This window comes from Macrobrachium rosenbergii, chromosome 56 (assembly GCF_040412425.1).
Source record: "Macrobrachium rosenbergii isolate ZJJX-2024 chromosome 56, ASM4041242v1, whole genome shotgun sequence".
NCBI classification, from domain to species: Eukaryota; Metazoa; Arthropoda; class Malacostraca; order Decapoda; family Palaemonidae; genus Macrobrachium; species Macrobrachium rosenbergii.
The window spans coordinates 9818676-9843676 of record NC_089796.1 but is presented as its reverse complement, the minus strand read 5'-3'; the positions used below and the strand labels follow the sequence as shown (position 1 = coordinate 9843676).

Here is a 25001-nt window from a genome sequence, read left to right as displayed (position 1 = left end):
AAGCAGCATGCTGTCATCTGTTTTTAGGCATAGAGACTTTGATCTGTCTAACAACAGGCACCTTCCACGATCTCTTCAGATCCTGAAACCGGCGGTGCCCCTGCCAAGGACTCTTCTTGGAATTTGGATGTTGTGCTTGTTCCTCATGTCCAGTTCGTTTGAGCCTCTTCTGCTCTCGTCGTTGAGAACATTACTAGAAGACTATTTTTCTAACCGCTCAAGCAACGGCAAAGAGGTTAGTAGAACTGCAAGCTTTTAGTAGGCATATAGGCTTTGGGCATAACGCTGTTTGTTCCTTTAAGCCCTTCCTTTTAGCGAAAAATGAAAGCCCGTCTAACCCTTTGCCCAAGAGTTTTAAATCAAGGTATGGCTTGAAATCCTTATTCAAGAGCCAGAGAGAGTCCTTTGCCCTGTTAGAATCTCAAAGTCTACTTAGACAAGACGAAGAGAAAGTCGCAGGTCCCTCAGATAGTTTATGGTGTTCCCGAAAGAGACCGGACTTTATCATAATCAAAGAATGCTCTAGCTTTCTTTCACAGAGACACGATTAAAATAGCCCATTCATCCTGTCAAGACTCTGATTTGAAACTTCTGAAGTCAATGCTCACCGAGGTGAGGGCGGTTCGACAGTGAGCTTTTTTCAGAAAAAATATCACTCAGCAACATTCTGGGTGCCACATTTTGGCGGAGCAACTCTGTGTTAAGCTTCACACTGCCTGAGAGATGGAAGGCGACATATGAGAACTGCTTCTCGCTAGGACCATATTGTTTCCTCGGAGATACTTTCCTGGGGGCAGGGGATGACACCTCATCCCCATCCTATAGAAAATGGTTGGATAGTGTTTTATGGTTGTTGGGTCGTCTGCCCGTGGGCGGACTGTCATTGTTAGCTTTTAGGCTGGGCGTTATCCTAACGTAGTTAGGCTTGGTCAGGTGGGTTGGTTTTGCCATTTGCCCTCATTGTATGGTCAATATGGTCTTGTCACACTGTGGTCATTCACGTTGACAGATCATCTAGAACTCCACCAGCTATACAGGTCACACCCTCGTTGGAGACTCTAGTTAAAGCAGAAGCGGACTTGGGTGACAGTAATCCTGAAGTCAGCTATCACTGAGTAAGGAACCAAAATATCTTTGTCAACTCTATGTTTCTCTGTCTGTACCCACCTCCAATGGTGGTATTCAGCCATATATATATCTGACCAGGTAAAGTTTCATGAGACAAAATGATATTTTAATGATAAAATAAAGTTTGTTCATACTTACTGGCAGATATATCTATTCATATAGTGCCCATACCACCTCCTCAGGAGACAGTGGCACTGAAAATCTGAATGAAAATGGAATACCAGACACCAGCCTCCCAGCGGCGGGAATGGGCAACAACTACCCTGATCTCACTGCGTGTGCCGAAAGTTTTGAAATTCTGTCGGACTAACAGAGAATACAGCTATATATATATCTGCCAGGTAAGTATGAACAAACTTTATTTTATCATTAAAATATCATTTTTAAATGTTAAAAGCATAAACCTTTATCAACAGTTAGAGTACTTGATGTGTGAACCTGATGTTTTAATACATAATATAGCCTAGCCTAACATTTTGTGCTTCCAGTTAAACAAGCCATGCCACATACACACATTTAGTACTTCTTGTTTGATGCAATTGTCTGAAGTTAGGCAAAAAATTTTCTAAAAATTGCATGGTACACAAGTATATAATGCATTTTTTTTTGTGCTATTTATCTTCTATAGTTTGTTCTGTATTTCGTTTTCCTTACTAGACTTCTTTCCCTGTTTGGGATTTGTGTAAAATTTTGCTTTTCCAGCTAGAGTTGAAGCGTAGTTAGTGATTATAGTAATATTGTAACAATACGTGAACTCCTAGTTAAACATGATGAGGTGCCACATGTAGCAGCTATGATGTGAACAGCTCCTCAGAGCTATGATCACAGTTATGTAAGGGCAAATGGAAGGTTTATTGCAACACTAATAAAAGTTTTTTTAAATTTACATTTCTTTAAGTGAAATTTGACTGTAGAGAGAAAATATGGGAATATGGGTGGTGCTGCAATCTTTCCTGGGATGGCATAGGCATTATGCACATTATTGCCCAATACAGACCACTCCTAGCACATTCCATATTTGGCCTTTAACTGATGCCACCTGTGCCAGGTAGTCCAATCCAGCAGTTCCATTTTGGAGTGAAGGTGCCTGTGTTTGTACACTGGCCCATTTTTGTAGTAACCTTTCATTGTACCAACTTCTTATCAAGCACAGATCCAGCTTTTGGTGGGGGGGACTCTTGTACTGTAGAAGAAGATTGATTATTCATTGTGGTTTGAACCAAGAAGCCTTATATGGCCATTCTTTTTCTCTACCTTCTCATGAATCACTTAGTGACATTCTCCCCCCAGGGAGGAAATCAGAGTATTAGAATGTGAGCCCTCATGCTTCAGATATAGAGGAACCTGAATTGCTTATTGATTTCTGAAGAACCTTAGCAGTTCCTGATTTAGGCATAGTTAAGTTAGATTCTGTTTCTCTTGGAGAAACCTGACCACCTTAAAATACCCCCATGGCATTGTTCCTACAACCTCTATTGGGTCCTCTGTCTTGTATAATTTGTTGAGGCTCTTCTTTCCAAGGAGCTGGCTGTCAAGTCTTCTGAGAAGACAAACTTCTACTACAGAAAGCTAGTCTCCCTCTCTTTTCCCCCCTCCCCTGCCACAGCTCTCCCTGTGTCACCAATTCAGAAGGTTTGCCAATACTGGCCCTCCTTGCTACCAAATTTTGACATGGAGGCTACAGGAGTCAGCCCTTGCCTATTTACTATATACCGTATTTGACGGCGTATAAGACGCACTTTTTTAATAAAAAAATGGCCTAAAAAATCCCCCCGCGTCCTATGTACATAATGTAGGCTCAAAATTTAAAATTTTGGCCGAAATTATACATCAAACGTCACATAGATGTTGTAGCCTAGCCTAACATCTGGTGTTATCCAAATAGCCCATTAAAAACTAAAGTTTATTATAAATTATTTATCATTATCACACTTACCATCACCGCAATTGATTACTGCTAGTATTATAATCCAATATCTCACGTTGTTATTATTCGATATTTTCATTAAAAATGTGTTAATATCATTATCGTTTTCATCTACAGCGGATCGCCGTGATTCCACACATTTTACAGACTTACAGCACGTGTGCTGCACCTGGCTGGTGATTATCTCAAGAGCTTTACAGATAAGAAGGCTTACGTTCAATTGGTAGTTGCAATTCTCTTACATTCTCTTTACGCGATAACTTTTATAATATATAATGGATATATAAAAGCATATTACCATAGGTTAACATCTTTATTAATGTTTTGTTGATTCTGCTGTAAGAAACACTGTTTACAAATGAATGTGTTGCAATCTATTGGTAAACCTATGAGGTAGCTTTCAACAGCAGACGAAACATCTTCGATCGTAGTAAATGGCTGATTGTATAATATATTTTTGATAAAATAAATATGGTAAATAACTTCTTTATTAATGTTTTTATTGTTGATTCTGTTGTAAGAAAACAATATGCATGGATAACCCTAATACTGCTAGTTTTTCACTTTCACCAAAATCATATGAGCATAGGCTAGAAACATTTTTTCCCTCAATGTCCTGCTGAAATTAAGGCCCTATGCTAGACATGCGTCTTATGCTTCATCAAAATCTGTGTACATGACCAGGGATCTAAGTGAAGACTTATGGGACATGATAGTCAATTTCACAAGGCATTTCTCTCTTCTTAATAGTAAGTCTCTGATATAAAAGGCAATGGTTTGTATTCTCTTAGTAACAGATACCAAATTTTCAAATAGTATACAAATTTTCCCTAGATATACAAACTAGGGCATTTTATCCTAATGCCACCTCAATCAACCCTGCATAGTCCCTGTTGCTTGAGAAAAAAATGATGGTTTACAGATAGGTGAGTTGGCTGTACCCTGCCACACACACCTACCTTTCACTAGATAACCACCTTACTACCAAGCTACAGTTTCTGTTTCTAGCTTGTGCTGGGAATTGGAAGACCTCCTTTTGTAGATGAATTAACTGGTGCTCCCACTCAGCAACAAAATATAGTAGACAAATAGAAGGAAATCATTTAGGTTATTCATAGTTTTTAGAATAGTCTCTCCTCTAAATTGAATTGTTGCATGAAGTCCCGAACATTTATGTGTATTGAACATGAAGACTTATTTGTGCTACAAGTGAGAAATTATTTAGTCTGTTTTCCAGCCATGCATTCTCTTTGTATTAGACCATAAAAATTGAATAATTGATTAAATTAAAATGGCAGCAGATTGTAAAAGATTCCTTGGACTGTGTTGAGCTCCTCAGGGACTTAGTTGTCTACAGTAACAGATGTTTTAAATGAAAGAAAAGAAGTTTGAAGAGTACAGCCTTGAGTTTCAAGCAAAGGACATGTGGGATTCACTTATAGGCAAAGAGCCATGTCACAAACAGTTGGTAAGTTTCCAAAACTTGGACTAGTGCAATGTACCTGATATTTTGTACAGTTGATTTTACCAAGCAGGAGGCCCTGAGTATCCAGTAGAAAAAGGATTAAGGCTTTTTAATACTATTATTAAATAATTACAGGGTAACAGTATTATTGTTATTGGATATTTTAACAAGACTCCCTTTGAATTCCAGTCTTTCAGTATTAACATCAAGTTGAAGAAAATAAAACTAGTTTGTTTACAGTGGGATATTTTGGTTGTTTTAAAAAGTTTGTGTTCAATTAGGGGTTTCAGCTCACGTTTAGATATTAAAATTTGTTTTATTTAATTTCTTTGTGTACTGCAAACTGTTTTGATTATATTGCTTTTGCAGTTTGTTACAGGAAAATTTACTAGTCTTGTTTCATCAGGAATCACGTGATAATTGCCAGTGGTTTGCTGCAAAAGCAATTAAGGAAGAGTCAGAGGACTTCCCACAAAGTACACCAACTGTAACTCGGATAATGAATCAAAATGGATACATTTCTGAGATTCAGCCAGGGAAAGGTGTCATTTTATTTGAATTTCATGATAGGGTAAGTAAGTTTTATTGATCTTGTAGCTTAAGTGACTACAAAATTGATTTATTGATCTTGTAGCTTAAGTGACTACAAAATTGATTCCTGACTCGTTGTCAGTAATGAGAGTACTATACAGTCAATTTTTAGTCCTGAATGTATGGTATATACAATGAGGTATTCATCCATACTACCGTATAAGCATTTGATCAAGTTTTTTATTTTTATACCAACAAAGCATTATTTCATAATCTCAATTTGTGATTCAGTTGTCTGGAAAAATGGGTATGAGAAAATTCATATGGAGTACTATGGATGTAATATATTAATAGAGGTTTGAGACATGTGTTTCTTGCCTTAGAATTGTCACATCTTTCTAAATCACAGTTTTTTATTGGAGAAAGGTAATCTATGTGTGTGTGTTAACTGTCATGCAGGTCTGATAGTGGAACACATAGGTACTTGTGGATTGTGAATTTTATCACTGTACTTGCTACAGACATTAGCTGCAAGGCAAGGACATTTGTGAGATTTTAGATAACAACTGTGTATTAAATTTGATGATGTTTTTAAAAGATATAAATTTTTACCATCTTATATGAGCGATTTTTCTAAGATTTTAGTTAGTATTATTAGTTCTTATTTGTGTAAAATTTATTTATTGTATGTATGTAAACATGTAAATGTATTTAATGTGCATGTAAATACTTGTGTGAATGTAAAGTTTTAGACTTCATCCTCTTTCATCTCAGTGTTGAATGACCTTATGGGTCCTTGTGAATGTCCTGTGGCCTAAATCCATAAATTTGAAACATAGTGAGACTGAATTCTTGCAGTACTGTACCAATGTGTTTTTATTTCAGGAAGAAAGGGTTTTCTTCATGCGCTCAAAATATTACCACTTTGGAAAACGTCCCGCTGGGAAGCATAGTTTAAAAGAATTTTTAAGTGAAAATGACCCATTACAGTTTGATGCAGAACAGTGTGAGCCTAATGAAGATAATTTCAAGTGCAACTGGTTTGCTTGTTTAGTGTGGAAGGGAAAAAAACCTCAAGGTAGGTAGCTATAAGGTACTATTTGATTGTATGTATCTGGAATCATAAAAATCCCTGGTGAAATATATAATTTTGTGAAAAACAAAAGTAATTTTTTTTTATAGACAAATTCAGAATCTTCCAGTAGCCTATTTTTTGTCAGCACAAGTCCAGAAATCTTGTCTTCCTTTGCCAGAGATGATGATGATGGTAATTCTTGTGATACAAGGAAGGGTTGAGAATGATCAGCCAGATGACTTACAGTAATTCCAGTTGATTACAACCCTCTCTGACTTTTGTTGTCAGTTGATGAGTTGTGTTGGTCTCGTCCTTCTTGCTCTTGACCAGGTTGTGCATGCAGCTTCTCAATTTTGTTGGATAGCAACGGCGCCTGTGGATCTGGTGCTTACACAAAAATAAGCTATTGGAAGAAATGCATGTTTTTATTGATACACATTCTTCTTCGTGAACTTAATACCAACATTTTATATAAGTAACTTACCAAGTAATTACATAGCTATTGGTTCCCTAACCTACGGCAGCTTAAAAATTCAAAATTCGCGCGGTGGTGCTATTATCATTAGTGTGTAGGTGACAGGGTCCCTCCCGCCATCCGGGACTCGAGGAAAAAACCCAGTGGAGAGCTCAATTTGTTTTTTGCTGGCTTCTGGTTAACATCGGAAGTTTTCATGCAGCTGCTTCTTCGCTTTCGGCTTTTCTTTGCACAAATTTGGTGAAGTATTCAGAATTTTTTGCTTTGTGGCTGGCTACCGTTGTCGAATTGTTGTTCGAGGTATTATTTAGTTAATGATGTCGGATTCCAGTTCATCTAGTATTTGCTTTTGTTCTGAGGGTTGTAGAACTAGGCTAACTAAACTTTCTTACGATTCTCATACAAAATGCACTAAATGTAGGGGGCAAGAATATAGTAAGGATTGGGACGATAAGAATGGAAAACCTTGAAATCTCATCTAGAGTAATTAGAAAGAGATAAGAAGAGGAAAGCAGCCATTAGGGCTGAAAGTAGGGCCAATGTAGATTCCATTCCTTTGGAAAATGTAGGGTATGAAAGAACTACCACTCCTACAATTCCTCCTCCTCCTCCTATCTTAAGTCCAGGTTTCCATGATTCTGCTTTTAGTGCCATTGCCAGCCTTGAATCTAGATTCGATCAGAAATTTAGTGTATTATCTAGTACTATTATCGAAATGGGATCAGCTATTAAATCTCTAATGGAAAAAAAATGTAAGTATTGACAGTGCAGTGAGAGAGCTGTGTATATTGAGGAGGTGGCTGTCTGTCCCACCATTGCTCCTAGATGAAGGTCACTGTTCCGCTCCCCCGCACCGGGGAGAAGACATACGGGAAGTCCAAGGGAGGCTGGTGGGGTTTGCCCACAGGTAGTTGCCCCCTCTGTCGAGCCTGTCGTGTGCTCCCAGGCTTCAACTAAACGCTATTGGAAAGGCATTCCTGTGCATCAACTTTCTTCTGACTATGAATCTTCCAGTCCGCACAAGAAGCTCCCATATCACTACTCTACTTCTTCACGCCCGCTCAAGAGACGAGCGAATATTAGTGACTCTTCTCCCCTCGCTGTTGAGAGGTACAGGGAGACTAGCCCACAACCTTCCTGCAGTTTTCAAGTCCAGCCTGATTCTCCTGCTCATCGTCGTCATTTCTTCAGAGACAGTCCTGAGCGCTATAAGCGTTCTAAGCACCTGACTTCTTCCGAGTGCCAAGCACCCACTGACTCGCGCCAGACTTCCGCTGATGAGCGCCTGGCGCCAGAATACCACCTCCTCGTGCCAGAATACCGCTGATGAGCACTCAGCTCCCGCCTTCTCGCGCCAGAATACCACTGATGAGCATGCACCTTCTTCATTCATCTTCTCATTGGTCCAGGAAGGTGCTGAGTCCCTCAGAAGTGCCAGTTGACCGAGCTTATGGGTTTTATTGAAGAAATCCTCTTCTACTCTTGGGAGGAAGAAGAGATTATTCAGGATACTTGCCCCCTCTTCTGCTTACTCTCTCTTCTGCGTTTCCTCCTAGATAAATTTCCTGATTTCTTAGTGCCTGTCGCCTACTTCTCCAACTTCTCCCTTCCTCATGGCATTTGTCAAAATTGCAGGTTATAAAGCTAGTTCTTTCTCCTCCCTGAAGAAGGCTTTGAAAGAAGTTCATGCCTGGCTGTGCTAAGAGAGAACAGGGCAAAGCGACATTTGCTTTTCCTCCCAGCAAATTATTGAAGATAAGGTACTCTTACTATGCCACTGGGGAAGCTCCTTCCTTGGGAGTTCTTGCCTCCTCCCAAGGGGACTTCTCTGGTCTGGTGGATTCATCTCGTAGAACGGCCATTTTGTCAGCCAAGATAATGTTTTCCTCAGCTGAACTGAATCACCTTATCAAGCGAGGAAGATTGAAGACTGTCCTGATCTAGCTGAAGATTTTGCCTCCGATTGGCTAGGAGTTCTTTCATGCTCAGACAGAGCAATTAGAGATGGCACTTTAGAACTCGCCTCCCTATTTTCTATGGGAGTCCTTAAGAAGAGGGAGCTCTGGTGTTCATTCACCTCGAAAGGAGTCTCGCTGACTCAGAAGTCAGCTCTACTTTTCGCTCCTTTAGACAAGTCTCGCCTCTTTCCTCAAAACACAGTGAAGGAGATTCTTTCGGACTTGCAGAGTAAGTCCGCCACTGACTTGTTGGCACCGTTTACTAGACATCCGAAGGAGCCTGTGCCTTTCACATCAAGATCATTCTCCCCTCTTCAGTCTCAACCCTTTCGTGGAGGGAGAGCTAAGACCCAGCCGCGACCTAGATCAAACTTGCGACCTCCTACGTAGTCCATTAAGAGGTCTTCCTTCAAATCCAACCCCAAGAAGTGAGAAGTTAGTCCTCTGTGCCCAGGTATGAGCCAGACTTCTATTTTATTGGAAAGAATAGGAGAGCAGATGAGCAGACCCCTGGGTGATCAAGGTTCTCAAGGAGGGCTACTCCATTCCTTTCGTAAAGACCCCTCCTTTAGTTACATCTCCAATCAACTTCACAGCATATTCAAAAGTTTCCATGAAGCTTTTGGCTCTCTCAAGAAGTCAAATCCCTTCTTTCCAAAGGAGCAGTGGAAGAAGTGCTAGATCCCCCACTCAGAGGGTTTCTACAACCACCTTTTCGTGGTTCCGAAGGCCTCAGGGGCCTGGATGTCAGCGCCTTGAATGTGTTTTTACCGAAGACGAAGTTTCATATGGAGACCGTTTCGCTCAGTCATGTCCTCAGTACAACAGGGGGACTGGATGGCCACCCTGGATATGCAGGATGGGTATTTTCACGTCCCTGTTCATCCAGACTCACAAAAATTTCTACGCTTCGTTCTTCAGGACAGGATACTACAGTTCCGAGCCCTATGCTTTGGCTTATCGATGGCTCCTCAAGTTTTCACACAAATCCTTGCTCCTCTGAGGAATTGGCTTCATCTTCTGGGAATCAGCATCAACTTATATGTAGACGATTGGCTTCTCTGCTCCTCGGAGGAGGAAAAGTGTGTGGAGGACTTGAGAAGAACTCTTCGCCTGACACAGGAGTTAGGCATTCTCATAAACAAAAAGAAATCCCTTCCAACACTGACTCAGGAGATTCTGTATTTAGGGATGAGATGATACTGAACTCTAAGACTTTTTGGGCTTTTCTGGTGCCCAAAAGGGTTGAGAACTGCCTTCAAACTGTCAGTAAGTTCATTGCTCTTCTTTCCTGCTCGGCAGACCTTTATCTGTGGCTGGCATGGTGCTGGGAGAGGAAGCATAGGGAATCTCTGTTCCTTTGCTATCCACTCCCCTTGACTTAAGGTTTTGAGTTGATGGGAAGCCTGGGGGTACACTGTACCTGGGGTACCCACCAGTTCGTATTTTATTATTGATAATGGTTGGGTTTTGGTTTTATTCAGTGGTGTAGGTGATAGTGATGTCATTTTGTATTCTGGTCTTCGCCCAGGGCAAGGGCATCTTTTAAAACTTTGTCAGCTTACAGTGTACTTCCTCGGCTGCAAAGTTCCCACTAATATAGTGGCGACCCTTGTCTGTACTGCCACGTCCACTACAAGTTGAGAGAAGTGCCGACCAGAGGCACTATCTACCTGCAGCAGCTCTCTCAACAGGTAAGGAAACAACAAACATTTATTCAACGTTAGCAGCCTTTCAATTTCAAATTCATTACTTACTTAATTCTTTGGAGTAGAATATGTTCATGCTCTTTCCCCTAACAATGTGGAATCAGCTATGTAATTACTTGGTAAGTTACTTATATAAAAATGAAATTTTTATGATTAAATAAAGTTTTATATATACTTACCAAGTAATTGCATGATTGGAGCCCACCCTCCTCCCCTTGCATGGACAGTAGAGCATAAAATGAACTGAGCTCTCCGCTGGGTTGTTTCCTCGAGTCCCGGATGGTGGGCGGGACCTTGTCACCTATACACTAATGATAACAGCGCCACCGCGCGAATTTTGAATTTTTAAGCTGCCATAGGTTAGGGAACCAATAGGTATGTAATTACTTGGTAAGTACATATAAAACTATTTTATCATAAAAATATCATTTTTGTAAAGAATCATTCCCAGTCTTCACCAGTAGAGATTGACATGTTTACGACTTCTACTTTTTGGACTCGACTTGGGGTATTGACTATGACATGCCTCTCGCACCTAATGCCGACATTCCTGTGAACAGTTCTGCTAATTTCCACTCATTCAACTCTTCTGGGATGCTTTGTCTCAGTAGAGGTCATAATTATGCTGGCTAATGTAACCCTCATTTAAGAGTGGCTCATCATCTTGGTCTTCAAGAAAAAAAACTCCATGTGACTATCATTTCTGTTAGGGTTGGAGAAATTTCCACCTCTGCATTTGGGGTCCAAAAGTTTCCCCAGACCGTGGCAAAGGGTTGCATTTGCAAGTCAACGAGTAATGGCACCTCAATCCATTTTGCCAAGTAACCTCCTTTAGTTATTGAAGCTTTAGTGAGAGATTCATTGTCTTCTTTTCTGATACATTCGGTTGTTCTCTCCCCTACAGAAACTATGGTTTTGAAAACAGTTTATACTTTTAATTTGTCATTTATGATGAAAACAGAACACGAGTTAAGTGAATGAGAATTTTAATTGCATTTTCAGTTATTTAATCATAAATACATGAAAATTAGTTGCATGAAATTTGAACCAAAATGTGTGACAGGCATCCTAGGACTCTGATGGTGGTAAAATCTGTTTTGGTTCCCTATCTTGGAGAAATTTTACGTGGAATCGAACTTCCCAAGTGCCATATCGAAAGCCTATAGTTTTCTGAAAGTGAATGCTTTCTGCCAAAAACCAGAAAGCCAATAATTGTACAAACAAGCCTGTGACTAGCAACAGAAGGAACCAGTAAGTATCTAATAATGGCAACAAGTCAATTACAGGACTGGTAAAAGAGTAACACCATAAAAATTACAAAAAATTTACGTTAAACTTCCATAAAAAAATTTACCATTGTCATAATGACACTTTGGCTTAGTTGGCTCTGAACAATCATAACTACATTAATTATTGGAAACTGAAGGTAAGTGTGTTTAATAAGGCACTGTTGAGCCTGGACATCATTGTGGCAATAAGAAGTCACTATGGTCGACCCCCGGTATTCGCGAGGGATGCAAATCACTACCCCTCGTGAATAGCTAAAATCCATGAATACTTAAAACCCCTCTAAAAATGCTTTTATCTGCTTATTTTGATAGTTCAAAACACCAAACACCCCCAAAAAATGCTTATACTTGAATATTTTAATAATTTTATCACAAAAATTGCATTTACTCATGAAAATGATATGAAAATACAGTGATTTGTGAATATTTCTCTATGAAAAATACTGCGAATAGGCAAATTTTCTGTGAATAATGTGTATATACAATTCCACAGAGGAGTCCATGAATAGGTGAAGCCATGAATCCAGAACTGTGAATAAGAGGGGGTCCACTGTACACTGCAAAATCACAACCTATATTACCACAAACATTAAGGGGACTTACTAGACTAATGCACTGTTGTCCGTTAGGAATTTCTGAAGAACATGCTCTTAAAAGGCTTGTCGGAGCATGGGGATGAACTGCCAGCTTGTGGATTGGAGTGTTGACAGATGATGGAGAGCAGCATGGCTAAAACAAATGACCATACTACATATACAGAGAGTCTGAAGGAAAATCCACTTCTAAGCAGGAGAAATAACTGCTATAACTGTGATACCTGAGATAAGCAGGATAACTGGTATAACCCTGTTGTAACTGGGATAACTCCTGGTAAAACTGCTTAATATTTCTTCAGACGATGCAAAGTGTAATTTGTTTCCTCTGCCCAATGTCAAGGAAGCAGAAGTAAAGGCTGCAAAAAAAAAAATACAGAAGCAAACAAAGCCATCTATTGTCAAGAGTATAACTGCTCAGAAGGAGCAGAGCCATATGTTGTGCCATTTCATAAGTGTACCTTATATTTTTTTAATGTAGGTGTTTTAGTGCTGGATGATGTAAATTTAACCCTTAAACGCCTACTGGACGTATCATCGTTGACTAAAATTGTCTGTTGGGTGCCAAGTGGAGCGTGCGTCGTCGACTACAAAATTTCAACCTTCCAGTCAACTGACTCGACCGAAATGGTCCCGAAAAATGCAATTGTAGCTAAAACTCTTACATTCTAGTAATATTCAATCATGTACCTTCATTTTACAACAAATTGAAGTCTCTAGCACAATATCTTCGATTTATGGTGAATTTTTAAAAAACTTTCCTTACGCCCATATGATAACTCGGCCGAAATTTCAGGAATTCTTTCGTCATTTTAGTCGTAATTTTGCACTGTTTTATATTAGCCATTACAAAGTTTATATATGAAAATGTGTGCAATTTCATGTAAAATGCAATAAATACAACCCATGGTTGTAGCTTTATCAGTTTGAAATATTTTCATATAAACCACAATAACTGTCAAAATTTCAACCTTTGGTCAACTTTTGACTCGACCGAGAATGGTAAAAAATGCAATTGTAAGCTAAAACTCTTACATTCTAGTAATATTCAATCATTTACCTTCATTTTACAACAAATTGAAGTCTCTAGCACAATATTTCGATTTATGTGAATTTTGAAAAAAACTTTTCCTTACATCCGTGCCAGAAATTCTTTAAATCCGCGTTGTCATAATGTTTGCCCGTTTTATATTACTCGTTACATAAAGTTTTATATATGGAAATGTAGTTGTTTCATGTAGAATACAACAGAAAATAACTCATGGTTGTAGCTTTTATCAGTTTTGAAATATTTTCATATAAGCCACGATAACTGCCAAAATTTAAAAACCGGTCAGCACAACTCTTGAAATGATAAAAAACGCAATTATAAGCTAAAACTCTTACATTCTAGTAATATTCAATCATGTACCTTCATTTTACAACAAACTGGAAGTCCTCTAGCACAATATTTCCTGATTTATGGTGAATTTCTGAAACAAAACTTTTTCCTTATGTCTCGTCGTGATTTCGACTAACATCTCAAAATTCTTTACGTCACATTGTCATGTAATGTTTGCATCGTTTTACATTAGTCGTTACATAAACTTTTATATATGAAAATGTGTGCAATTTCATGTAGAATACAACAGAAAATAGCTCATGGTTGTGGCTTTTATCAGTTTGAAATATTTTCACATAAATCACGATAGCTGCCAAAATTTCAACCTTCGGTCAACTTTAACTCGACCGAAATGGTCGAAAAAACGCAATTGTAAGCTAAAACTCTTACATTCTAGTAATATTCAATCATTTACCTACATTTTGCAATAAATTGGAAGTCTCTAGCACAATATTTCGATTTATGGTGAATTTTTAAAGAAAAAAACATTTTCCTTACGTCTCTGTGGTAACTCTGCCGAACATCTCAGAAATTCTTTCGTCACGTTGTCGTAATGTTTGCACCATTTTATATTAGTCATTACACAAACTTTTATATATGAAAATGTGCATAATTTCATGTACAATACAACAGAAAAAAAGTCATGGTTGTAGCTTTTATCAGTTTTGAAATATTTTCATATAAATCACGATAAATAGAAAAAATTCGACTTTCGGTCCTTTAACTCGACCAGAAATGGTAAAGAAACTACAGTGTAAGCTAAAACACTTAAAGTCTAGTAATATTCAATCAATTAAGCTTCATTTTTTCAACAAGCAGGAAGTCTCTAGTACAATATTTCGATTTATGGTGAATTTTTGAAAAAAAACATTTTAAATCCGTCAAATGCGTTAAATTCATGCATCATTTTGTGATATGTAACTCTGTGTTGCTTTGATTGTTTTACAATTTATTATATACCAAAATCATCGCAATGTAATTATACAATGCAAAGAAAAAAATAGCCGTTAGCTTTGCCCGTTTTGCTCCTGTGTGATTTGTATAAAATTATATATGAAAAATATTTTTTTGCGTGTCACTGTTTCGTGACTATGTAATGTGTCTTTTTCATTTCAAGTGATTCATACTAAACTGAGCAATGAAAAGACCAAAAATGAACTCACCAATCTTAAAAACTAAAGCTGATGCTGTGGGTGGGAGATTTTTGAAAAAACTTTCCGGCAGTGCTAACTCATTGCGGCATACGGAGATTTTTATAAATAGAGGCTCCAGCGTTTAAGAAAGTTAAGTTGGGAAAAAATAAGTATTAAAATTTACCTAAAATTGAAGCACAAAACTATCAAAAGAGGCTGTATTCTGGAGGAATTTCTTTGCATATGGAGAGAAGTATTTAAGGAGGATATTGGTGATTGCCAGCTGACAGGAGTGTTCAGTAATTCTAGGTTATAAAATAATCTCTTATCAAAATTAACAAAATTAGTGTACATTACATATACAGTATACTGCATATCCATATACTTTAGCATTATTGAATAATAGTAGATACCTTAAGTTACAACATTTGTGATCTACAACATTGTTCCCAGTCCCTAACCTTGTAAATTAGAGGATACCTGTATTGGGACTGCATGTATAATAATGAATCTTATAGCATAACTCAATGCATTACTGGATATGCAAGAAGTAATGTTAATGTGTAACTTTATCATTCTTTCACAGTTACACCTACATGGACTCCAGCTTCGGGTACAGATGATGTAACTGCTGATGACAGTGCTAGTAATGTCAGTGGTGTTGGAAGAGATTTCTCTGGCGAGGAATTCCCTTCTCTTGGGCTTCCGCGTTCTGTGACCGACAAGCAAGGTTATAAGGTAAAAGGCATTTCTTATTTAAGTGAATTAGCATAAGGAAAGTATAGTTATTCTGAAGTACAGTGCTTTAAATTTTTTTCACCATTAAAATCCTATATGAACAGAATATGTTCATAAATATGAATCTTTTGTAATGTTTATAGGTTTGACTGTTGGTTGATGGATTTCTCTGAAATTAATAAGTGATTCAGTCTAGGGCTTTACCTGTCAGCATTCCAGACCTGTCAGAATTAAAATCATCACCCGGAGTCAAAAGATTTTGCTGATTCATCGTGATAGTTATTTTTTATAATGCTTGGAAATTTTGTTTGCTAGTGTGGATAGACATAAAAAAAAAAGGTAGTGTCTGTAATGTTAACAACAAAGTTTATATAAACAGTTTGGTTTAATTTTTGCTTTTTAACCTTAAAGATTTAAAGGGAGCACAGATGCCATAAGGCCCCATTATATCTTACGATTGAAGGGATTTGCTTTAGATTTTTATGTTATAATTTTATTCAATACTTATAAATAGGCTTAAGAAATAAGGTAATATTCAAAGGTTATGATTTGTATTTATGAATTTACAGTAGGAAAAATGTAGCCCAGACAGTTTTTCCTAAGTATATTACATAAGCTGAAGGTTTTATTGAATTTCAATCACTCATCTCGGAGATATAAATTTTTCTTCATCAAAATATGTTTTAACAAAAACACCCTTTCTGGTTTGTGAAACAATTAGGTATACATACTGTTCGTCCTGCAAGGAGGATGAGTGTCTTAATCATTGCAGAGGCTCACTAGCTCTTTGCTCCTTTTCGTGGGAGCTATGGTGGCTGCTCAGCAGGTTGTGTAATCTCCAAGTTCCTTTCAAACAAAAATGATCTCAGCTAAGGTGCTCAGAGGGCTTGAGGCTGAAGATTAGTAGTATCTCTCTTTCCCTTTTGCTTTTCTTCCTTCTTCTGCAAGGCTGCAATTAGGCTAAGTGCATGCTGGATGGGCCATGATGCAAGTAGACTTCACAATCAAGCTTCCCATCTTAAGAGCTTGCATTCTTAAGGTGTGACTCTCTTTACTCTCCCTTTTACCAAGGGGACCCAGTAAAGCTATTATCTAAACCAATCAGTTATACTTGACCAAGATGGTAGCTACCTTCTGACTTTTTTTATTCAGACAGCAGATGGTTCTCCAAAGTTTCCTAGAGTGAGAGTACAGGGACATCTTACAGGGGCATCTTACTCTGGGTCAGGGCCCTATCAGTCTCACATTCCAAGGCCATGTTCTTATTATAGTGACTGGAAACATGGCATATCTGGCTTTCTATAGGTTAGTGAAGAACCCCCACTCAGGCTGCTTAACACCAATTAACCACTGTTTTACCAAGCTTAAACAGTTCCTAACTTTCCCGATGAAGACCCCTATATACATAACAGGCTGTGGTCTACATACCAAGGAAAAATAGAAATTACTTTTAAAATCTGATGTATTGTATGATTCCAAAAATAATTTATTTTTTATTCCAGGCATTTGAAGTCAACAATGCTGTGAAGTCAGCTAAAGGCAATGTCTTAAGTTTATTTAATGAAGAGTGTGGGATTGCTCTTTGGATGGTTCGGAGAAATACCTGGGAGACTGTGTTCTTTCATCGCAAAAATTCATACTTAGACAACGTTTCCCTCAGTAATTTTGATCTTCGAGAGTCTTATTCAGAAGGTAAGAGTTTTGCATCAAAACTTACTGATATCCGAAGATTTCTAAAGCTCTTGTGCTTGACAACATTGATTTATCAATTCATGATAGTAAATGTTAATTCAAGTGATAAACAGGATTTATCAGTTCATGATGGTAAATATTAATTCTGTTGATAAACAGGACACAACCTAACCCAAAACTGTTCACATTGTAATATGAATTTTAGTAAATGCTTTATGGAGTGTCTAGTATTAATATAAATATATAAGATAGTTTAATCAGACCAACCACTGATAGTAATAACAGAAAAACTTGTATATGTATATGGAACAATTTTTGTCATCTATTCTCAATTGGAAATCAGGAGTTCTGGTTTCAGCACTGCCATTTTGTTAAAGAAAGAAAATGAGAGATCTGTTAAGTTTAAACCATAAATAGTGGAGAAAGCGTACTCAGCACAAGCGCATACAGTAAATCCCCCGTGGATTTCTCTGTGGAACATATATACATATTATTTGCAGAAAATTCTCCCATTTGTGGTATTTTTCACTGAGATATATTCACTAATTACTGTATTTTCATATAATTTTCATGACTAAATGCACTTTTTGTGATGAAACTGTTAAAATACTCAGATACCCAGGTAGTGCTCGAGTTACAATAATTTGCCTTACAATAATTCGATTTTGCACTGAGGTAAGCAGTTAATACCAATACGATAATATTTATAAAATATTTTTAAATTTTGTGCGGGCGCAGGCAGCAGCATACAATCAGGCAGCAAGAGAGACCAAATTACAATAGACTAACTTCTTTTCCTCCATCTCTTTATCCCATCTTCTAGTTAAAAAAGTAAAAGAGAATGATAAAAGTATTGTTAGTAATGTTATACTCTTGCTTAAATGCATACAGCCATAAGCAACCGAACGAGAAGCTGTTGTTTTGCTTATAACCAAATCGGATAACAACAGCCGTTTTGCTTGTATTTCAACCATCGTACGGTAGTAATCAATTACAGTACCATAGTTATGTTACAAATGATGTTAAGTAGAATAGGACCGATATATTTGTACATTATACCCTTATTCACTATGGATAAAAGATCGACAAGGAAATATACTGCTAAATTTAAGCTATAAGTTGTAGCTGAAGCTGAGAAAACAATGTTCAAGCTGCTAATGACTATAAATTATCATGCATCGGCAACATGGATGAAACCCGACCATAATTAAAATTGGAGAGAAAGTATTTTAATCAAAACGACTGAGCATGAAAGAACACATTACTGCTGTTTTTACACCGATAAATGATAAATATGTAAAGCTGGTATTATGATGAAATCAAGTGAAAATAGTGAATGGAATCATGATTTTTTTTACACAAAACAAACATGCCCCCAAACGGCCAACGTCTTCTGTTAATGGAAAAAATAGCTAAATTAATTTCACAACGAGACATATTTAAGTTATATTTCAACTTAAAAACACTTCATATAACAAAAAATAACCTTGCCCCATATAAATAAAGTATCTAGAGGTTCATTTACTTTAACTAGAAGCAAGAAAAGCGCTCTGAACCGAGTTAAATACGGCGAAATAAACTTACTGCGCAATCAGTTTCCAAACCAAAACATTGATCGCTATGATCGCAATTTATAATACAAAAGCAATATAAGAATATATACTGTACAGTATTATTGGATACAGTGAAGTAAAGCATAACATTTTAAGATTCATAGAAAAGATGCATATTCGTTATGTTGATGTTTGTATAATTCGATAGTGTATATGAATATAGAGTAGAGTATAAAGTAGGCTAGGCTACTGTATATGTATACGATATACCATAGTGAAGGCTAAGTTAATTCTTGTGTGTTATTCAATTTCTCTTTGTATTGAATTATCATAAGTCACTCTGCATGAACCTCCAGAATTAGCTGATATTAATAATTGCTATATTGTGTATGTATAGCGTATACTTTATAGTGTAGGCTAGGCTACCATGTATGTACAGTATATGGTTAGGTTCCAAAAAACCCATCATTTGTTGGAAAATCATATCTCGAATATAGGTTAGCCTGCACTAGTGTATTCAGTACATATATTGGAACCTAACCCCATTGTAAGTAGGATAATACCTGTATAAGCATTTTTAGAGTTTTTTTTTGTTTGAACTATCAAAATAGGAGGTTCTAAGTGTTTTTAGAAAGGTTTTAAGTATTCGCAGATTTTAGGTATTTGCGGGGGGTTATGGTACGCATCCCTCCCGAGTACGGGGGGGTTTACTGTATATTCATGCATAAATATATAGGTCTTTTTTTTTGATAATGATAAGTACGGAAAAAATTGGTGTCTTTTAGGTTGGGGTCGTATAATTAATTAAACCATTATCATCACACACTTTTACACCAGTTTTTCTAATTATGTGCAGCAATCTACTCCTAATGTCTCGCCTTGCAAGAGGCCTGCTGGCTCCCAGTTTAAACAAATAGTATAAGCCTACCCGTTAAAATTTTAAGGAATTAAAACTTTTCTCTGGGTCTTACAACTAAGGACAGTGCTTAGCTTGATTGTTGTACTGTAATGATGCTCGAAAAATTTGTAATCAGACACAATATCTGGAGCACAACCTGGGGAAAAGTTAACTTTTGGACAGACCAAAGTGTAATGAGGAAGGTGGCCGACATATGTTGTTGTCACACCTGTGCAAATGGGACATAGAGAGAGCCAAGGCAGTCATTGTAGGACAGGAGATGACCTGTTCTGAGTCCTTTATATTCTACCACTGTGCTGACAAGCATTATTCTGGCCAAGACCAATTATAAGAGAATTCTTTGTAATTGGTTGGTCTGTCTTATGGAGGTCTGGGGGGACCATGAGAGTCTAGCTCCTTTGAGAATGAGCAGCGGCTACCAAAAATTGGTTTTTCTTATGCCAAAACCTGTTTTATTAAGTTTCCAAATACAATATTCTAGCAAACACATGGATAACTGGCCCTCATGCTGCATGTAAATCCAGATGGTTCTTTTACCTTTGCATTTTCCACCTTCCCAAGTGCCCTGTTAACCTCTTATATTTTGTATTGGCTCTTCTGTTATGCCTCCATTGTTCCAGTGCTTCTTTATTTTCCACTTATCTCCATTTTAATTTTTTATACAGTACTTGCCCCTTTAACATCTGTGTTTAGCCACTGTACCATTCTGAATATTTTCTCTTTTTCTAACATCTTTGCTCAGCTACTACTACTATCCTGACTATTTTCTCTTTTTCCCTCCCATCTTTGCTTCTTTGCCCTTGCTGTCTGCATTGCAGTGTCCCTCTTGTCCATGTACAGCATGGAACTTTCTCAGTTTGAATGTATGTATAAAGTAAGGCGCGCTAAATGGCAAAGGTGTAAAATGCAAAACAAAGATAAAATTTTGTGGATGTATATATAATAGAGAGAAAGAGAATTTTGAAAGTATTGTTACTCAAGTTTGACTGTATGTAATCATATTGCATAATTGTTGTTTTTTTAGTGATTATTTGAGGGTGCCTTGTACATTTTGTACAATACTGTACATACGATTGGGTAATATAACTGTATACCTGTATGTACTAACACATAAGAAAATGGGATCCATAGAAAATTTAAGGGAGTGTGGTGAACATGATATGTGCTAGCATCGAACTTGTGTGTGTATTGCCATCAAAATTAATGCTGATCTGGGCATTGTGTTTTCATTTTCTTGTTACAATTGTACAAATGCAGCATGCATTATACAGTGTCATAGTTTACATAAATACATTACCATTGGATATCTTGCTTGTGATGATATAGTTATTTGATCATGAAAGATATTTTTTGTAGGTGAGGCTACTGTAACAGAGTTCTTGAATGACATTGTACTTGCTGGAGTGTCATATGTTTTGGTGGTTGTGTGTAATATGTACCATTATAAAAAAGACAAGAATAATTATTCTTATTTCTTTGGATTCTGTGGCAGTATTAGTTTTAAGTTAGTGTATATTTGTGTATTTTCATAGGATACCCAGTGATATGATAAGATTTCTGGATAGCATAAAGGTAGCATAGCCTAGTTACCACTCCTTTTTCTACATTTGATATATTTGTGTGAATGATCGAGGGGTAGGCTATCTGTATACATTTTTTGTCCTCTTCCTGCATATCTTCTGCCAGAGTTTAATGGCTCTTCATCTCCTTGTCACTACCATGTCTCTCTTCTCCATAACCCATCACTAATGTCACTGCATACTGCTGCTGCCTTGTGTATACCTTCACAGCAGTTTCCGCAAACTACTCTTTGAGGCTATATTTACTGACACTTTATCCTGGTACCTTTTTTGACCTAAGGTGAAAAATTAAATGGGGTAATATTTTACACAAATGAATATAGCTGTATTCCTTTCCTTGAAAACAGTATACAGTAGATACAGTTGAAAGACTGCTAATGGTTATTCCCCTCCTCAGCTTGAAGAGATCGTTATAGAGAATAAATTAACAAACACAAACAAGCACCAAAGTACTATATATGATTATAGTTGTTGTGGCAGTTGATCTCAGAAATTTAATATAACTGGCTCTATTTTGAGTATCATAATTTTGCTTGATTGTTTAATTTACCTATTTTGTAAGTGGGACTTAATGTATATTGATATCCTTTGATAAGTGTAGTTTATGATGTAATTTATGATTTTTCTTCTTTCCCTAATACTTTTTGCACTTCTTTCCCCCAGTTACTTGTAGAGGTAGGCACTGGATAAATATAGAATACAGTACTGTATTTGCATATATTTTCTTTTTCAGGCCTCATTTGTATTGTTAAACTGAATACATTATATTTTCCAGGTACAGCTCTAGATCTACAAGCAGTTCCAGCAATTCCAGAGTTCCCATGTCGCTGGATAGCACGAAAGGCTGTGGCCAAATGTTGATTGAAGTGAAAGTTATTAATTTAAGGTAATTCGAGGGAAATATTACAACAGATCATTATTTCTCAGGTTCTGTTCTTGCACTGAACTTGTAAAATCTCAGGGTTCTCCTTATTTAATGTTTACCTGTCCACAGTATAACTTCCAATAATGCCCTCAGGGTTTTGGTATGCTTGATAATAGTAAATGATATATGCCAAAACAGATTTCTTACATTAGCCTAGGGTAATATCCTTCTTCAATAAATAATGGGTACTGTATTACACTTTATACAGTTTTGAATGTCAGTAATATGGACAGTCTTAACTTGAACAAATTTTTGTTCTTCAACTTGATATTGAGGATGAATTGAGCGAATTAATAGTCTTGAGGGCGATTCACTTTTGTTGGAAATCAGGCTTAGTAATATGAGCTAGTGAATTGGACAAATTAGATCTAAGCACCAGAGAGAGAGACAGCAAACTATTTACTTCTGTATTGCAAAGTAGTTTAATGAGACCACAGTCACATTTCAGGAGGATTGCTGTAAAATGAGAACTGGTTATTGGAGCAAGGTAAAGCTGATGTAGCTGAAGAGCTAGGTGGGAAGAGATGGCAGTGGCTAAAAAGTAATAAGCTAAAAGCAATGAGTTGGGAGAGGTAGGGATGCCAAAGAGTTGCAGCTATTCTACAGTGCAAATAAGCAGTCGCTACTTAAAAGGTAACAAACACCTTGAAGGCCAGCATTAAGTACTGGTTGTTTAAAAACACCAATAAAGACAAAGGATTTGTCTTTATTAATAATAAAGTTTAGATTTTATTAATAATAAGCTGAGATTTTATCAAGTTACAGCTCTATAAGAATTTTATAAATGGGTTAATTGAAAATGATGGAAGTACTGATAAAATGAAATGGTGTACAAAAGTAGACTTTTGTCATTTATAATTTGGACATTCACACCAAAAAAACCTTTTAATTGTCCATTAATGTAACTTGACATTCAGTATGTTTAGGGATTTAACCATAAGGGCTTTTCATAAATTATCAGTGGGTCAATTGAGTAATCAGTTCTTAAGAGAGGACAGGTTCCTTGCGTGTCATTTTTTGTGATTTGAGGAATTCTATATTCATCTGGCTTGATGTTTTAATTGTTTCAGTTAAGTTTGTTATTCTATTTACAGTATTTTGCCACTTGATTATAATGAGTTTTATGGATGTTATCTAATCATTTATTTGGAATATCTACATGTAAGCTTGACATAATAGTTGCAGCTTTGGTTGCTTTATCGTCTTCCTCATGGGCAGGAATCCAACATACTTCTACATTTTTACACTTCATAAAATTGAGGTGAAAATTTAATTTCTTGTGTAAGGGTAGCTTTTTGGATTATAGCTTTCAAGGGCTTCGAAAACAGTTCTAAGTTGCTGACAATTAGCAATTTCTGTGATGGCATAACTATAATAATTTTAATGGCTGATCTTGTTGCATATAATTCTGATGTTAAAAAAAGCATCGTTAGTCAAGGAAATTTGGTATTTTTGGGGGGGCAGTATGGCTGCAAATCCCATACCTGAAGCAGATTTGGACCCAAGTTTGTATATTGCATGTTATGAACCTTTACATCTTATATGTTTTTAATGATGTCCTAGGGTATAATACAGGTTTTAGATGAATATTTTAAGATGTGTTCAAGTTTGTACTTTAAACATAATCCAGAGATGAGGCAGTTCTATTATAGAAGAATATTTTATATTTGCTGACTCTGGCAGTCTGTTGGCTGTAACTGAGGAGTGATTTATTCTCTAACTGAGGAGTGATTATTTATAAATATATCTCTTTGATCAAAAAGCTTTTTGTTAGTGAACTATTTGCCTGTATTTTTACTGAACTATATTTTATCATTAAGCCATAATGAAGAATTTGAGCTGGTTTACCGGGAGTCAACTTGGATCGAAGAGTTTGGAGAAGTTTAAAAGCTCTAGTGTGCTAAGCCCTCATTTTGAACTTGATATAGACTTTTTGAATTTGTACCCGAGGCTGAACTGCACAAGATAATGTCTGTATCAAATTAAATGCATTTGTCTTTTACATAAGCTATATAGGCTTTTCAGTTTAGGTGTGCGTCAAAGGTTAAACCCAAGAACTTTGCTGTTTGATATATGATGATCTTTAATCTTCAAATCAGTCTCATAATTTTTTCCACTTCACATAAAATATTAACTACTGTGGTCTTTTCTATGGAGAGCTGCCTTGTCTATTTTTACCATATCATTATTAATGACACCCTTGGGTTGTCTTGCATTTGATGCTGTGCAGCACATAGCAAAATAGTCCAAGTAAATATTATTTTTGATTCTGAATGTTAGTCAGCTATTGATGCCATTTATTGCTAGTGCAAATAGTAAGCTGCTAAGAACACTTCCCCGAGGAACTCTGTTTTCAGGTGGGAAAGTTGTTGAATGAATATTATTATTTTGTAAGGTATGGTCTGCTGGAAAGTTTTCTGTGAAAATTGCCAAGTGGCTGTGCATATTCTTTTTGCATAATGTTTCTAATATTGAGTTTGTCCATGTGGTATCAAGAGCTTTTTGTTTATGAAAGAAACTAGCCATTATTTGCTGGCCTTCAGATACTCAACAGATGCAACAGTGAATCTATAATAGATTGTATTGTTCTGTGATCCAAACTGGGTAAGTTTCAGTATTTTATATATATGCCATACGAGTCATGCATTACCGTTTTCTCTAACATTATACATATGCAATGTGTTAGGGATATCAATCTGTAACTGTTTACGTTATGTTGGTCTTTTAAGGGGTTGGGGTTGGAAATAATTATGGCATTATGCTGTTCTTCATGGAAGAAATTTCTGAGCCACAAACAATTATACATTTGTAAAATGAATGATTTAGCTAATGATGCTAGTTTTGTCATTTCAAAACCAACATTTTTTATACCAAGAGTTTGAAAGGGCATAATCTAATTCTTATATACTGTAACTAATTTTATATTTAAA

General features: G+C 36.7%; 1 protein-coding gene across 4 annotated transcripts in view; it reads left to right on the top strand.

Annotated features, from left to right (window-relative positions):
* Positions 1–25001, top strand: part of LOC136836367 (uncharacterized) — a 42403-nt gene that overhangs the window by 13388 nt on the left and 4014 nt on the right. For all 4 annotated transcript variants that reach the window (XM_067100556.1, XM_067100559.1, XM_067100555.1 and 1 more), the window contains exons 4-8: positions 4927–5091; positions 5937–6129; positions 15251–15402; positions 16905–17094; positions 21922–22032. In XM_067100556.1, coding sequence (XP_066956657.1) covers positions 4927–5091; positions 5937–6129; positions 15251–15402; positions 16905–17094; positions 21922–22007 — 786 coding nt within the window. In that variant the 3' untranslated portion in view covers positions 22008–22032. The remainder of the gene's footprint in view (positions 1–4926; positions 5092–5936; positions 6130–15250; positions 15403–16904; positions 17095–21921; positions 22033–25001) is intronic.